The sequence below is a fragment of the Cyprinus carpio genome, chromosome B5 (assembly GCF_018340385.1).
Source record: "Cyprinus carpio isolate SPL01 chromosome B5, ASM1834038v1, whole genome shotgun sequence".
NCBI lineage: Eukaryota > Metazoa > Chordata > Actinopteri > Cypriniformes > Cyprinidae > Cyprinus > Cyprinus carpio.
In genome coordinates, this window is record NC_056601.1 from 19,655,979 (window position 1) to 19,673,845 (window position 17,867).

A 17,867-nucleotide genomic window follows, 5' to 3' on the forward strand; every position below is an offset into this window, starting at 1 on the left:
CAGAAGTTCACAGCAGCTGTCATTTCCACAGCTGGCATAAATCTAAACAGGTTCCTGTAACCTCTAGTGAGCAGCCGCATTTGAAGTGTGAGAGAATGCTATAATATGGCTCTTTCTCTATGGTTTGTGCCCGCCATAATTACAGCCTTTTGTTGCAAGTTCAGAGAGAGCGAGCAGAACAAAGAATGGGATGCTGGGAAAAGCAGGCGAAGCTCCAGAAGCAAACATAGCTCAGCTTCTCTCCAGAACCTTTGTGATGTGGTGATGGCCCTAATTCGGAGGCTTCATATTACTAGCTTGCTGTAGAAAATAACTTTACTGGAAGGTGCAGGGAGAGCTGGGAGCGAAGGCCGATATGTATTTCAGCTCCATACGGTTCACTTAAAACACACTGACTGAGTCAGAAAGAGCTCGTGAAGAGGCTACACAAAGCCAGCCTTGTGCTGTAGTTGCGCTTTGAGTAAAACAGACTGAGTGTGAGAGGGAGAAAGACAAGAGAGTGGAGGGATGGAAAAGATTATCCATTGGAATGTCTGGGCTGACCTCAAATGGAGCGGACGGGCCCGGCAGCCAATAAGATCATGCTGCTTAGTGCTTTGGCTAATTTCTTCCTGATGATCGAGGCAGTTGTCTCCATAAAGCAGACAGAGGTGCTGCAGCAGGCTGAGCTTACATCACATGTGTAATGTGTTGGATGATTCAAGTGACAGATGCTTGTGAGGGAAAACAAAATATCTTGCTGGCTTTGGAGATTTACTTTAAAAAGTTGTAGTCGGTGATGAGCTGAGCAGTACTTTCACTGACATGAAATTGAAAATGAAAATAGTTCAACACAGCATTGATAATTGATAACTGGTTGTTTCTTCAGCTATGGGCACTATTGTGCTTGGGAACTTTTAGGAAATTAAGTCTCTTGAAAAACTTCTCACACTAGTTTCTTTCTTTCTTTCTTTCTTTCTTTCTTACATAAATTAACAATCCTTCTCAAATTATTTCTATCTAATCTATCTCCACAAACACAAATACTCTCTTCTTTCTTCTTCTTCCTTCCTTCCTTCCTTCCTTCTCTTCTTTCTTTCTTTCTTTCTTTCTTTCTTTCTTTCTTTTCAATTTGTCTACTCACAATAATAAACATAGGTCATAAGACAATTTATTTTTGCCGTTTTCTTTTCTAAAAGTCATGTTCATTTCCACCATACTGTTATTTCTAACATTATATTATGTCTTAAATTATGTATTATGTTTAATTACATTCTGTGATGTGGTAGAATATATATTTTAATATATAAAATAGCTGGTTTCTATGTCTTGCTAAGTGCAAATTCATAGTTAACATTTTAATAATAATAAAAAATAATAATTTCACAATATTTGAATAATTTGACAAAAATGACAGCTTTTTGGAAATGATTTGCAACATAAATATTCTTCTGAATAATATTAACCACATTAATCACATCTCTCATATCTCTTTAACAAGTACACCAACTTTTGGTAAAAGTTTGATTTAATTTTTTCTATAAAATAACCAGTCCATATACAGTATGTATATATATATATATATACTGTATAGTTGTTTAGTTTTTATTAAGTTGTAATTTTTAGTTTTAGTTTATTTAGTTTAGTTAATTATTTTTAGTACTTCAACATGAATAAATGAAAATGAAAATAATGTTGCCTTTATATTTCAAACAATGAAAAAGTTTTTTTTTTTTTTTTTTGATATTTTTTAGTTTTTGATAATAACCTTGCATGAGGCACAGTCATAATCTGCATTGAAATTATATGTTGTTATATGAAATTATAAATTATATTATGTTTATTTCATTTTCATTGTAGATTGTCATAGTTTAAAATATGTAATAATGTTTTCTATTTAACGGTTGAAGGTGATTGAAAAACAACGATAAAACTATAACATTCATACTAATTTTTTTTTTAAAAAGTAGCAAAAAAAGCAGCAGTTTTCATTTAGTGCAAATCTTAATGAGTCAGAATTATGGAATTAGATTTGATATCCAGTCTAATTCCATAATTCTGACTTGTGGATATGGTGCACAAATGGTATTGAGAGGAGCTGGAGGGAAGCTATCGGCCCTGGAGCTGTATCAGCTTAAATCAGCTCCTGAGTTCTCACTGAGCTCTTTATCTCTCTGGCACAGTCACAATGAAATATTATCTCATTTCTGACATCCCACTGTTAAACTGCACCTATCATTTTTATTTATTTTTTTTTTTTTTACTTCAGTCAAAAGCAAGAGATTGAGAAAATTAACATTATCGGCAATACAAATCATTCATCTGTATCAAAACAATATAATTTTTCATTGTGCATTCTTGCTTTTTTTCTTTTAGAATCTGGGCGTAGTTTCTCTTGATCTTTGAACAAGAGCAATGTGACAAAGGCTTTTTTTCAGAAGACTCTTTAGTGACTGAGGTTTATATTGGCCTTTTCACAGGACACTGATGGTCTGTGAGAATGAAATGAAATGCACATGCCTCCCCCCAAAACAGCTTGTTGAGCTCAGATTGGCAGACACACAGTATAAGCTCCAGTTCTCAGGGCACCAGGCCAGACATCCAGTCCCACCGGTGATTGTGCAATAGTGTGTGTCTGTGTGTGTGTGTGTGTTTGAAACCTAAAAGTGGGGCAGCCTGCAATCATACTGCAGGGACACACTGAGAGAGAATGACAGGATATCTACTGTCCCGATTTAAAGCAGAAAGAGAATAAAGAGATCTGTAGAGATGGTGGTCTATTGTCGGGCATGGAGGGAAAAGCTTATAATCTACAGCACACTTCAAATTAGCAGACATGAATCTTTTATTTGTTACCGATGGAAGTCATTCGTTATACTCCAACCTTAGGATGTATGTGTTTTTTTTTATTCTTCATTTGTTCTTCTGTTTATTGGTTAATTTGATATAATGCAAGCATTGAGATTTAATTAAATTTAAGTCTTTTAGAGATAAAATGTTATTGCAAATGTAGTGTATAATGTACATTTTATTTAAATAATTTTGCACCCATTATTCTTATTTTAGTATCAAATATTTTAGATTTAATTTTATTCTTATATTTTGTATATAAATTTTATAAATGTTTATAAATGATCGGTTAAGTCCAATAAAAATCTTCAAACAGTCAAACCAGACCATATTTAAAATCAGTCATTCATGAATCAATCATTAAAGCATTGAGTTCAAAGCATGTCAGGTCTGTGGTCTATTCAGACACGTTGCCACTGTATGTTCACCGTATCATTTTGACTAATACAGTGCTCTCTCACTGGCCCCTGGACTCCTGCGAGCAGTTCTCTCCATACCAGCAGTTCATATCTGTCCATCTCTGTGCAAACACGTGTAGCCGAGTGTGTCCGATAGCGCTGGCTCAATCTCACAGGTGGCTTATAGAGAGCGAGCTTTCTCCCTTCACTACAGAGACACTTATCTGATTGTCTCATTCACTCTAGTCTTGTAGTGAAAACTGATAACATTTGAGTTTCAGGGACCAGCTTCCCATGCCCTAAAATCACACAGACATTGGAGCTATGCTGTGCCTGTAACCTGTGCATTAGCATGGTTAGCATGAAGCCTGCGTTTCTGCAAATAATATAAAGAAAATGTTTTGTTTAACATGCCAACACCATAAGGACAGCAGATGCTTGGCTTGATATCTGACACAGTCAGCAAGAGCTTTGAACAGGTGCATCACCTTGGGCTCTGCTGCTTATATTAGCTCAACTAAAACAATCTGCTCCGACTTCAAAAATGTGCGGCAGCTTCCTGGATCAACATCCTTGGTGGTACCAGGACAGTAATTCTTTCAACCAGTCGTGAACACAGTTTGTGCTATGGACATTTTTGATGAAATCCAAGAGCTTTCTGACCCTCCACAGACAGCAAGGGCACTATCATGTTCAAGGCCCAGAAAGGTAGTAAGGACATAGTTAAAATAATCCATGTAACATCAATGGTTCAACCGTAATTTTATGAAGCTATAAGAATACTTTTTGTGTGCAAAGAAAATAAAAACAGATTTCCTTGATAATTTAAAGGGATAGTTCACCCAAAAATTAAAATTTTGTCATTATTTACTTATCATCATGTCATTCCAAATGTGTATGACTTTATCTCCTCTGATAAAGATACTTTAAAGGTTATTGGGAACCAAACAGTTTTGGTGGTCTTTGATTTACACTGTATGGAAGAAAAAAAAAACACTAAGATATTTATCAAAATATCTTCTTTCATGTTTGACAGAAGAAAGAAAGTTTGGATACAGGTTTGGAATGACATTAAGGGTGAGTAAATAATGACAGAATTTTATATATTTTTGGGTGAACTATCCCTTTAAGTCATTGAAAAAGAATGTATGTGAAAAGAATGACATGGGATAATTTTTAAGATTTTTTTTCCCTTGTAAAACTTATATGTCTACAGGTTTTGTAGATATCCAGAAAGTCCAAGTGAAGTCTCAAGTCAATTGCTTATGAGTCTAATTATGTCTACAATGAATTTTTTGGACTCTAGGACTTAAGTCACCATCTCTGCCAACAAAGGTTTTAAAATCTCGGGAATCACCGTAGGAACTTGGCGACTTTGGATATGTTGATTGCTATTAGTCATTCACATACGAAAATTCTCATTGATACTAAATCAGATGAAAGCAGTAAGATTTATATCAAGCATCCAATTGAACTTGTTCACAAAACATTTTTAGGCTGACCACTTTGTCATGTACGTGATGTACTGCTTCTGTCTGTCAGTTCTAGATAAAAGCTTGTTTAATTCTCTCTGGAACTGAGATTGAAACATTATGGCGTTCATTTCAAATGAAAACCCTGAGGGCGAAAGAGGATCATGAATATTTCAGATATCTCAGTGGCTGCCAGTAGTTTATACCACCAGACAAAAAATACAAATGCTGTTGCATAGAGATCATCAGATCATTTTTCCTTTTCTTCTCTGAACAGGAAGAGAAGTGTTGTAAATCGCGGGTCCTGTTTATCTGTTTTTAATTTCAGAGTAAGTCATCACATTTTTGCCATTCGTCACGAAATAATTTGCCCGAAGAATGAATTCAAAAGATTTTGTGTCTCAACTGGGATTAAACCTGTAGAGGAAATCCTGGATGTTCAGTTTCAAAAAATTTATCCTGTCTTTGTTCAAGGTTTTCATTAAAAGTGACAGCCCGAGATGAATCATATAGATTAGTTACAGTGCTTTCTGTTATTCACCAAACTGCTTATTTTGCATTATTCACCGCATGAGCAACTGCATATTTCCTTTAGTGCTGATTATCTGGTGATTTTGAAATGGTCGGATGAATCTTTAGTCTAGACTTGTACAGTATGTTACCAAATTGGCAGTGTAATTAATTCTCAGTGGGTTGGATAGTCTGGTAATTTGTCTGCAGCGTATGTATATGTGTGTGCATATGAATATTTGAAAGCGTGTGTGAGTGTATATGTGTGGGAGTGAGAAATGGTGTGAATGAGCATGTAATGTTGACTGAATGTCCTTCCTGGACCTGATAGCCACACGCACTGTGTTTGAGTAGATCTGTGAAGATCTGTGAAGGAAGACGAAATCGAGAGGAAAAAATAACGCGCTCAGGAAGCGTCAGACTAAACACATTAGCGAGGGTTTGATTTAAACACTCTGTGCTGATTGAATGTAGGAAGCCACGAATCCACTCACTTCCTCTATATTCAAATGACTCTGCAGCACTGCCAAGCACAGGGTGAATTGAGAACAGACTCATCTGGTTGTTTGACTGATTCACCACGCTTTTAGCTCAAGTGTCTTGTTTTGTACCTGTTTAAAGAGATCAGTCCGTAATCATCTTTGGAGTTACTTAGTGTAGACCTCATCAACAATACTGAGTCAATAATTACTCATCACCATGCTTTTTTATTAATAGGTCTCATATGTAGGAATGTGGATTTAATCAATCCCATAACCCTTAGTATTACATTGGCAGATGACGAGCTGTTGATAAAACTTATTAATAAATTCCATATGGGCTTGCATCTAAGAAAGCACCAAGATGTCATAGAGGCATGGGCTTTTTTGTGGAGATTTGGCAACCACCAAGCAATGCTCCAGAACAACCATCAATAACTGCATAGCAGCGCATTAAAAACACTCAATATGCCTTAACAACAACCTGGAAATAACCAACTACTCCCTTCACTGCAGTATTGAGTATACAAAAAAAAAAAAAAAAAAAAACCACAAAACATAACATTTTCTTAAAGAAATATCAAGAAATAAATAATGCTAAAATACAGTAAAATGAAATAGGCAAGGTTTTTATATCATACATAAATAACAGAGTGGTAATTAAAAGTGTTTTACATAAAACTGATTTAAATAGTAATAAATATAAAATAATAAGAAAATAATAAAAAGTTCATATGAAATAAAAATAACAGTGAAGTCAGTAAATACACAACTAACTGTGTTTTTAATCTGGATTTGTAGAATAAAATAAATACAAATTAGAAGGTAAAAAAATTCTCACTCTTTCTGTGCTTCCAATTCAGTAGCATTGTGAGTTCTGCTCTTGTGATTTGTGTGTCCATGCGGTTCAGCAGTGTGTCAGCGCTCTGCTCTGCCTTCACATCATCCCTCATCCTCTGACTAATCAGGCCTGTGCTTCTCGCTGCCTCATTAGTGAACTGTAACAATGTTTTGCTCAAATACATTTTGCTTAGGCTGGCGGTATATCCTTATCCCCTAGTCTGTTTATCTCCCACCCTTGATTTACATTTCGGTGAGTAGGTGTTTGTGGTGATTGAGTAAACATTTTGTGTGGCAGTATTTATACAGCGGTCGAGTCAAGATTGTTGTGTTTACATGATAAGACCAGATCATTTTCTTAATTGACACAGAGAGTCTACTGCTTGTCTATATTAATATAAAACAGAGCCAAAACTCAGGGTTGAGATAGTAACGGCGAGATTGTGTATTCCATGGGTTTAGCTTTGAAACTGGACATGTACTTGTGTGTGAGTTTTTCCGGAAAATTATTAATGTGTGTTTTACAAGAAAACGCTATTTCAGTCTTTCAGATGTTCATGTTTAATTCAACTTATTACTTGCCATTTATTTCGTTATTTGTCACATTTAATAGCAGTTTCTGAATGAAAATCATTTCAAAGTAAATCCTAGACCAAATTTTGCAGACCAATTTTTAGAAGTCATGCTTATGCTGCAGTTCTCAGAGGAAGAATTTGAGCTGTAAATCTTGCTGTCAGCATGTGGTCATCTTAGGGAGAAAACCACAATTTTCTGTTCCTCAGAATAGCACCGATTCTCATTCGGAATTAGTTTTGTGGTGTGTAAGTGTGTGAGTGTGTGTGTGTGGGGGGGATACACTTTGAGCCGTCTAATGATCTTCCTACACACCTTGTTTATGATCTGAAATCTTCCTCCAGTGTTCTGGGAATGTGTGTATAGGTGTGTGTTGATGTTCATAGTCTATGTGAATGTAGTCTGCATGCCTGTACGTACCTGTGCCCACGAGTTGTGTAACGCTGTAGGCTGTTATATGGTGTGTTCATGTGTGTGGTGTGTCATCAGAGACACATATTGCCGGTCGTCATTTGTTGCAGACTCTTACTCTGTCATGTAGATGGGGTGGGGAACCAGATCAAAACCCATTTAAACTGTCCAGGGAGGGCTCTCAGCCAGATCTTTGAAAGGAAACATGAGTTTTTGTACTATTCAACATGTCCATTCACCACTTTTGAGTCTTCCCATGGACAAATGCTGCTGACAGTCTGCAGAGCTGGTTTGGGTTGGCGGAAAGAATTCCTGGCGTAAATCCAACCTGACAAATCTTAAACTTACTGTAGCTTCTCAGATCCTTCAGTGGTTTGGCCTCACATTGTTATGTGCATCTTTAAAGGGATAGTTCAGCCAAAAATCATCATTTACTCACCTTCACGTGTTCCTAAACTTTCTTAAGTGAAACATAAAATAAGATATATCTTAGTTTTTTTTTTTTTTTTTTTTTTTTCAGTGGTGACTGTTTGGCTACTAACATTCTTTAAAAAAAAATAGCTTCTTTTGTGTAGAAAAGAAGGAGGTTTGGAATGACAAGAGGAACTTACATGATGACAGAAATATCATTTTAAAGTATAAATCTTTTTATAAATCTTTTCTATGAGGATTTTTTTATATCATGGTAACAGAATCAGGCCTTTTGATAATCCAGTGAATTAAATATTTTGCAAATTAAAGGTTCTTATTTTCTCCTTTTATTTAGAACTTGGTGAATGCAAACCAAAAGATAAGAATATTCAGAACAACTGAAGTTTGTCATAAATGCAGAAACAGCTTCATTATTTGACATTTGAGTGGAAAGCAAGAAGCGAAACAGTCAAACTAATATTATAAAATAGATTGTATAACGACTCTAAATTTCAAATTACATTCCCATGTTCACAAATTCCTGAATTCTGTTTTGTCTTATCTGGGACACACCCCACTCTGTTTTTTTTTCTCTTTTTTTTTGTCATGTCTTCGCCATTCTAACTTGTTAATAACTACAAGCTTATAACAGCACACATATATTTACCCTAGTATTTATAGAAAAATGGATTCATGTCTGTACTTGTAGGTGTATATAGATGATGTACATCATATAGGATCATACAGCCCAGCACTATTCAGTCCTGTATGGATATTCTATCAACTTAAATTCACTGTAAACTCGTTTTAAGGTAAGTACAGTAGTCTCCATTTCAGTGGACTTTTCTCTGGACTTGTTAGGACATGTGATATAAAAGAACCTGGCTGATTTCAACAGAATAACTTGATTGTGTTCATGCTTTTTTAATAGACACGAATCAAAATCATATTGCAGACTTTCTTTTTCCCGAGAGTGACTAATGGCCTTCAGAAAGTTTCACAATAGACAGTGTGAGAAAATAAGCTGGTGTGAGGATGATGTTTTAATATGATATTTGTTATGACACTTGGACATTGACCTTTTCCTGAGATGTGCTGCTGCATGTATAGAAAGATTGATATTGTTTTCATTTCACTCAAGGTCTTGTAGCTGTGGGGGAAAACAAGGATGAGTAATTAAGCCCTCTGTGTTTTCTCAGCATGTGTTTACTGTCTCTGTAAAGAGAAGGCAAGTTGTGGCTGAAGTCCACTGTTTTATCAGAGCAAACAGTGTCAACAAAACAACTGATTGTACTGTATATAAGTGCATATGGAAGAGCAAACACACACACGCACACACACACACACACACACACACACACACACACACACACACGCACACACACACACACACACACACACACACACACAAACAAACAGATGTGCAAATTGCATAAAGAGTGTGTAAGAGTTTTCACACATAAATAACATGATTATACTTCATACTTAAACAGATGATAATTAATGTATTTTGGGGAAAAAAGTCTCTTATGCTCACTATGGCTGCATTTATTTGATCATAAATACAGTAAAATCATCAATATTGTGAAATATTATTACAACTTTAAATAACTGTTTTCTAATGTCTTCAGTGTCACATGGTCCTTTAAAAATCATGATAATATTCTGTGGATAAAGAAACATTAATTATTTTTATCAATGTTGAGAACTGTGCTGCTTAATATTTTTGTGAAAACCTTGAGACTGAGATTTTTTGATGAATAAAAAGATCAAAAGAACAATTGATTTAAAATAGACTTTTTTTGTAATAAAATAAAAAAAATGTCATTTCATTATTTCTACTTGTCTTGTTCTGCATCGAAAATAACTGTAGTATAATTAATTTATTATCTATTTATTTGTATTATTTTCAATATTCATTATTTTATAATATAGTTTAATATAATGTAACTATGTTATTTTTAATAACATAATGTAACAGTTTTTCTTGCCACACAGTTTGAAAAAAAATTTTTTTTTGCTGTTTAGTTTCAGGATGTGGTCTTTTTGGACTAGAGTGAAAGTGAGCGGAAGAAATATTTACATTTTACATTAAACTCTTTTATTTCTAAAGTTAAAGGAAATTTTGCCCTTTCGAGATAAGAAATGAAAAGGTATTTGTACATCAAGTTCACATTCTTAAACGTTTTTCTACGTTATTCATCCATTTAGCAGCTCTGTAAAAAGGCCGAACAAAAACACAATGCCATTGTTTACCTCACAAAGCAAAATATTCCTGAAATTTCCTGTGTGGGTTAACTCTTTTTTCCTCTCGCCGTCCTGCAGACTCCTCTGGTCAGCTCTCGTCGCCTCCCCTGAGCTCCGTGGGTCACCGAGGCATCAGTAACCATCCTCTCCACCCGCCTCTGCTCAGCCCTTCCGCCATGAACTCCAGCCCGGGTCAGCTGCACTCGCCCATCAGCACCCTCAGCTCGCCCATCAACGGCTTGCCCTCGCCGTTCCCCGTCATCAACTCGCCCATGGGCCACCCCTCCACTAGCATGACCTTCAGACCCAGCCTGAGCCCACAGGTAAGACGTCACTGCATTTACTCTGGACTTACTTAACAGCTTCAGCATGAATTGCTGTGGGCAGCAGCATTGAGTCCTCTTGCAGATTCTTTCAGAGGCTTGCAGCGGATCAATATTTTTTTCTGGGGTGTGCTCGGGCTGAACTTGAACTGAATTTTCCTGAACTGGCTAAACTTGACCTGAACTCTGCTGGAAATTAAAGATCTATTTTAAAGATTGCTCAAATGAGTTTGATTGCACGAGTTCGTGTTGCACAAAATCACACAGAAGGACACAAACATTTATTCGAATCATTACCTCTATTATTTAATCAATCAGACAATTTAGTAGGGTTTTGAAAAATTGCTTTTAATGGGCTTTTCTTGCTACATTGAGACATGATCATCTGCTTGTTCATTGCAGATGTAATTGATTTGGCAGTAGTAGCGAAGGCTGTCTGCATAACTCAGAGCTCAAAAAGCTCTGCTAAAATTTCTCAGCAGTGCAAAATGCCAGCAATCATAAAGTCTGGACATTCATGGTCTTTAGAAATGCATAAATAGTTTAATTGCATTTTCCAAATGGCACACACATGCATACACACTGTTTACCTCATTAATTTTAGCAATCAGAGTTTAGTGATGTTTTGAAAAATCACAGCAAATGAGCTTTTCTCACACACTGCAGTCTTCTGCTTATTCACAGAAAATCTAATCAATTCAGCATCAGTGCTAGTGGCTTTATGATTGGGTTTTATTTAATAACGCATAGCTTAAAAGGCTCTGCTGAAGCAGCGTTTCATTGGTGGAAAATACAGCTACTTGTAAAAATGGATTTCTGTTAAAACCCTCACAATATGAGCTGGGTTTTATGAGACATCATACAAGAAATATTACAGTTTCCAAGTGATGTAATTCCACTTTTTTATTATTATTGTCTACATTTGGTTTCCAGGAAACTAGCTTGGTTTAATCTGTTTTGTTTAAGCATACAGTATCTGTTGGTGGTTTAGTTTTTTTTTTTTTTTTTTTTTTTACTTTTCAAGGGCACATAGATAAGAAACAAACAGATAAACACTTAAATTAGGAATTTGTGCTCAAGTATTTAGGGAAGAACTTTCTATTGTACGGTTGAGTAAAATGAAAAAATGATTACAATGCAGGTGGAATTATTTCTGATCGTGTTCTTTGTAACATGTAGCTTCGTCAAAAATAAACTTCATGCTGGATTGATGAATATACAAGGAAACATAAAGATTATTCAATTTAAAATGACTGTTTAAGATTTGAACACCAAACCTGGTGGTTTTGTACTTTACAGAACCTTGCATACTCTCATTAACTACAGAGAGTATTTTCAAACAAAAAATTAGAAAGTAAATCATTCAGATGTTACCTTTTGCCATTACGATACTATGTAATATCGACGTTTAAAGGTTTGATTTTAGAAGAATTATGGAAAGATAATTCTGAATGTTTGAGTGTTTCTATCTTTGAGTGTTTTTCTGTTTCATCATATTACATTTTTGATTGCTCGTCTTTGAGGTTAAATACAAGAAAGTAAATTAAATACTTTTCATAGTAGCCAGTTGTCATTTGATGACACTATTTTGGCAGTGTAAATTGAGGAACATCAGGACGTGTACGATTACAATGATGATATAATTGACTGAACAAATGTTTTGAACACTGATTTTTTTCATTGCACTACTGAAGATGTAGAAACGCTTTATTTGAGTGTGTTTGAATTACAAATGTAATCATTAACGTATAACTTTAAATCTGTAGAGATAAGCGAGATGGATTTGAGTCAGACTTTGGCACAGTGAAATCACTGAGTGCCTGCCAGAGTCATTGGAGAACCAGTAAAACCATTTAGTGTAACTCAAGTCATATCAAATAACAGCCTTTTATGAATTAATTTGAAGACCGTGGGGTTTTATCAGACACCAGTTGGTATATGAGAACTGAAATCCCTGCAGTATAGTTTAAGATAAACCATACGCTATACTCGTTATGAACATGTTATTGTGAAGGGTTTCGTCTGAACAGTTTTTTCCTCATATCGCCTCCCTCCCACTACCAGTAGTGAAGTGTTCAGTCATTACTGTTGTACCCTGAAAGTTCCCATTAACAACAAGTTTGGGTTGGCAAAAACACAATGGACTTCATTTTTTTCTTCCCCCACCTAAGTTTCATGTCAGACAGTTTTAATTTGGCTACTAAATGGAGACGGGGGGGTTACACATTAATGGTGTTGCCTTAAGTAATGGTGTATGGGCTCAAGGAGAGGCGTCTTGTAGGTGCCCTTGCCCCCATTCATCCTCATTAGCCCCGTCAGAGTGCTTGATCTCTGACCGCATGGTGTCAAACACGGCCTTAGTGTGCCACATGGGCTTTCTACTTTTTATTGGCATGCTAAATGGGTTCAGAAGAGGCCCGGTTAGGGCCTGGTCAGGGCCCAATCGCACAGGAAATGAGCTGGCTTGTTAAAAACTGCAGCTTAGCCATGTGGTATGTGTCAGAATGAAACTCTTTTAACACCCAGCCAGTTGACTCTCCTCAGACACACAGACAGATACACAAACGACCAGTTAGCTTCTTCACACTACTGTTCAAAAGTTTGGGATCAGTAAGTTTTAATTGTTTTTGAAAGAAGACTCTTATGTTCACCAATGGTGTTTATTTTTATTTTTTTTATTACGAGTAAGTATTATTACGATTTAAAGTTGTTGTTTTTTTAAAGTACGGTTTTTATGTTTTAATATGCTACATTTTAAAATGTTAAGAAGTCATAAGAAGTCTCTTAAGTTCACCAAGGCTGCATTTTTTTTTTATCAAAAACATAGTAAAACTGTAATATTGTGAAATATCATTGCAATTGAAAATAACAATTATGCAAATCTTGTGATCTAATTTTCTGCATCATTACAGCTTCAGTTCTAATATGCTGATTTGGTGCTCTAAAAACATTTATTTTTGTACAGTTTTGTACCACATATATATATATATATATATATATATATATATATATATATATATATATATGTAATAAGGATGCACCGATGTATCGGTGGCCGATATTTATAGGCCGATTTTTCCTGAAATTACAACCATCTGCATATCGGCTATATAAAGAAAAAGGCTGATATAACAAAACAATGGTTTATTAATTAACTGCGTGAAGGCACTGAGCAGTATAATGTCTGTTGCATAATGCTAGCACTGCTGTCTGCACTTTAATGCTAATAAAAAAACAAAAAGCAAAAGATTGCACACTATTCTTGACTAAATAACTTTTGTAACTTTCATAAGTGAAGCGGACCTCATCTGAATGATGACCAAAACTTTACTGATGTTTTATTACGTTTATTGTGTCCTTTTTCACTCCAAACACCCTAAGAGCTAAACAAAACACAGCATGAGAAGTGCACATTAAACTCTTTCTCTTTCAGTTGCATTATCATCAACATACAGCGAATTAGACAAAACACTTATTACAACTAACAGACTGAAACAAATTAGATTTATCATAATAAAATCTGTTACAATAAAGAAGGAATAATATGTATTTAATTTATACAGTGAACTGTTATTTTACATTTGTTTACTTTATTTCTGTACCTGGAAACTGTTAAACCTACTGAAAAAGCACTGTTTATTTAATATGTATCTTTGTTCTGTTGTATTTATGTAGGCCTGCTGAATGTTAAATGGATCCAATCCATGTTCATTAGAAATTATTTGATGATGCAGCAATAAATTAGTATATTAAATTATACTAGTATAATTTAATGCATAATTTAATGCAGGTGTTTTTGAACTTTGCTGATTTAAAACATGATCAAAATACTATCTATTTTGATGATAGAGGAAGTGACAATATCGGTATCGGAATCGGTCAATAATTGTTTGTTAAAATTGGTATCAGTCCCAAAAAATCTCATCGGTGCATCCCTAATATAAAAATCATAGTGACCCCAAACTTCTGAACAGTAGTGTACCATCTAGTAATATAGAGGATTTGATTTTTGTTTTGAATAAACGTTCAGGATACTTTCAGGTTCAGGTTGCAACCAATATAGTTCACATTTTCACTCACATTTTCTTTGGGAAATAAAAACTCTTCTGTTTAAAAACTGTGGGCTCTACAGTGTAAAACACGATAATAAAACTGATTTTCTCCCTGTTCATTATGTCTGTCTCCACTCTCTGGACATGCTACTTATTTTCATTTGGAGATCATAGATGGTTCTCATGGTTATGAAAACTTTAGTTATTCACTTTTTCCACAGAACTATAAAAGAGAGTGTATTTTCCCAGCCTGATTTGGCACATGTTGCTTGAAAAGTTTTTCTACTTCCTAGTTATTTCTACCATAAGTGTCATGCCCACATTTTTTCACATACCTCAAAAGGGAGTTATTATGGAAGTGTCAAAGCTGATCTTTTCCATACAGTCTTTTCTGTGAAGTTTTGTTTTGTTTTGTTTGTTTTTATTTTTGTTTGTTTTTCTACTTTGTTTATTGTTCTTGCTTTTCCCCAGCCACCATGTGAGGAATTCCACTGGTTTCACCTCAGTTTAAACATATTTATGTTACACCTCCAATTCCTACAGTACATTTACACGTTTGAAAGATGCTGTCATCAAAATTTATTATCCAATCAGTATATTCATGCAATCCCTTGCAATCAACAGCCATAACCTTGGTGTTTCTAGAGCCGTGCTTTACTTTTTAAGTTACTTTTGTGTAGATTTTTAATATTTTATCTGGCTGGTAGCTTTTTTAAGCATTTTTAGGGATGGTTCATGATTACTGGTCCTGAAGTGTTTGAATGTGGGGATCTGAGATTCTATTTCAAGGCTTAAAGTTAAGACTGTTAATCTGCTCTCTGTCTCTGGTCTAAATCTAGAAGCTACTGTCCCGTGGCACTGGCACACAGAGAATCCAAGAACATATTGAATTACAGTTTACCCAAAATAGTGTGTGTGTGTGGGGGGGGGCGTATGTGTGTGTACACTCACGTGCCCAACCAGGATTTGACAAGAGCCCCCTTAAGATAGATTATGCCACTGAGCAGGACATGTCAAAAGAGCCATGCCTGCATGCAAAACGAAGCAGACGGCAGCAGGTAGATCTGTTTGTGTGCATGTGTGTGTGTGCAGGTGCATGTGACTGTAAACCTATGTGTAGGTGTGTGCATTTTGGTATGTATCTGGGTTTCTGCCTCTCCTTTATTATCACAATTGTGTCGGTAGCTCTTTTGTTTTCAGTATGTATATACATGGCACAGTTTGCGAAGTACTTTGGGCTGAATTTGCATTTAGATTTATTGTATTGTTTTGTTGTAACATTTTTGATTAATTCTTGACTTTTTTAATTCAGCTTAAAAAAGTAACCTGTCAGGATCTCATTAAACAAATTTAGGTCACATTTGTATGTTATGCCTACCTGTAGGAGTGAGAATTCAGGATTAAAAGCTTCATGTTAATGCATAATATTATGGAATGCTAAACATGATTGTCAGTAGTCTGTTTGCAGGACATTGATGTCATTTAGTATCTACGCCAATAGTACTGACCACAGGTGTGGGCATGTGTTGTCAACCAGAAACATTTATCATGAGTCAGATTTTCTTTGATAGTGTGAACAAAATGACACTGACACAATTTAAGATGTGGAGATGCCAGGAGAGAGTTTTTGTTCAAATGAACACAATAGTTTTTAATTCTCCGTGAAGCAAATCTCTAAATGTTTTGACATTTCAACACTATTGGATATTTTTAACACTTGACTCATACGTCATACACTTTGCCTTTGTTTTTTGTTTTGTTTTTTTGACAGAAACTATAATTATTGTTAGTTAGGGTGAATCATTTGCTCTTTCTTTGGTAAATCATTTGTATGTTTTCCTCGCTTCAGGAAGCTGTACAGTTTAATTTATCTGCCTCTCAAGAATTACCAAAGAAAAACATTGCGAACATTCTTTCATCATAATGTTTCCTGTAGGTGTGTCTGTTGTGTCTTTCACAGGTCCACTCATCTGTCATCACAGTTTTTGAGACTCCAATTCTGGATAATTAAGCATGTGTAACTGATTCTGTTCCAACAGACATGTTAATCTGGATTGTACCTTACCATTCAAGTTTGGGGTCAGAACGTTTTTCTTTTTTTTCTTTTTTCTATTTCAAATAAATGCTGGTCTTTTGTTGATTCAATTCATCTAAATATTCTGAAAAAAAAAAAAAAAAAAATTCACAGAATCCACAAAAATACTAAGGAGCTGTTTTCAACACTGATAATAATAAGAAATGGTTCTTGAGCAGCAAATCAGCATATTAGAATGATTTCTGAAAGATCATGTGACACTTAAACTTTATTGAAAATTCAGCTTTGCCATCACAGGAATAAATGACATTTTATCATATTAAAATAAAATTTTAAATAGTAAGAATATTTCACAGTATCACTATATTTTTGATCAAATAAATGCAGCCTTGATGAGCATTAGATACTTGTTCTTTAAAATATTAAAAAATCAAACATGCCCCAAACTTTTGAACAATAGTGTATGCAAAAAAATCTGGAATTTTTCTTTTTATGTCATATATAAATCATAAGAGTTTGTTTATAGGCAGTAATGATCTAAGGGAATGTGATGTACTCCCATTTCTATCAGTCCATTAATTCGGTTATTAGCAACTTCGTAATGGTTTGATATCTGTGTGTGTGTGTTTTTTTTTTTTTTTTAGCTCAGTTCACCCATGAATGCCGTCAGTAGTAGTTCAGAGGACATTAAACCCCCTCTGGGTCTGAACGGGGTGATGAAGGTCCCAGCGCAGCCCACAGGCACATCCCTCTCCCTCACTAAACACATCTGTGCCATTTGTGGAGACCGTTCATCAGGTGACACACACACACATTGGAACACACATAGCTAGGTGATTTAAAAAAATAATAATTGTCTGTTACTACAGAACAAAACAGCTAAATTATCACAATAACCTATGAGCAGCATTATTTTATAGTAATAAATAAATATTTATATTTCCCATTTACTTACAAATGAAAAAAGCACATAAAATATTAATTTGTTTGAAAATAGTATTTATTAGTTTTTATGTGAGAAGAAAGAGCCTGCAGTTTGATATAAGAGGAGCAACCATATACAGTTTAACAGGCATTATACAATGCTGTATAACCACAGAATGCTCAAACTGACCAATCAGAATCAAGTATTCCAGAGAGCTGTTTAATGTGTTAAACTGCAGTCATGAAATTGGGCTATATATTCTGTCTTTCAGAGTAGTGTGTGACAAAAACAGATGTGGTGCTGTTGAATTATTGATATTAAATGCCAATTAAAGATAACCCTGCTGGGAAGAATACTAAAGC

General features: G+C 35.0%; 1 protein-coding gene across 1 annotated transcript in view; it reads left to right on the forward strand.

The window, feature by feature from the left end:
- Nucleotides 1–17,867, forward strand: part of LOC109053943 (retinoic acid receptor RXR-alpha-B-like) — a 47,144-nt gene that overhangs the window by 16,211 nt on the left and 13,066 nt on the right. Inside the window, exons 3-4 of the mRNA XM_042724772.1 lie at nt 10,249–10,493; nt 17,225–17,378. Of these exons, the coding sequence (XP_042580706.1) occupies nt 10,249–10,493; nt 17,225–17,378 (399 nt within the window). The remainder of the gene's footprint in view (nt 1–10,248; nt 10,494–17,224; nt 17,379–17,867) is intronic.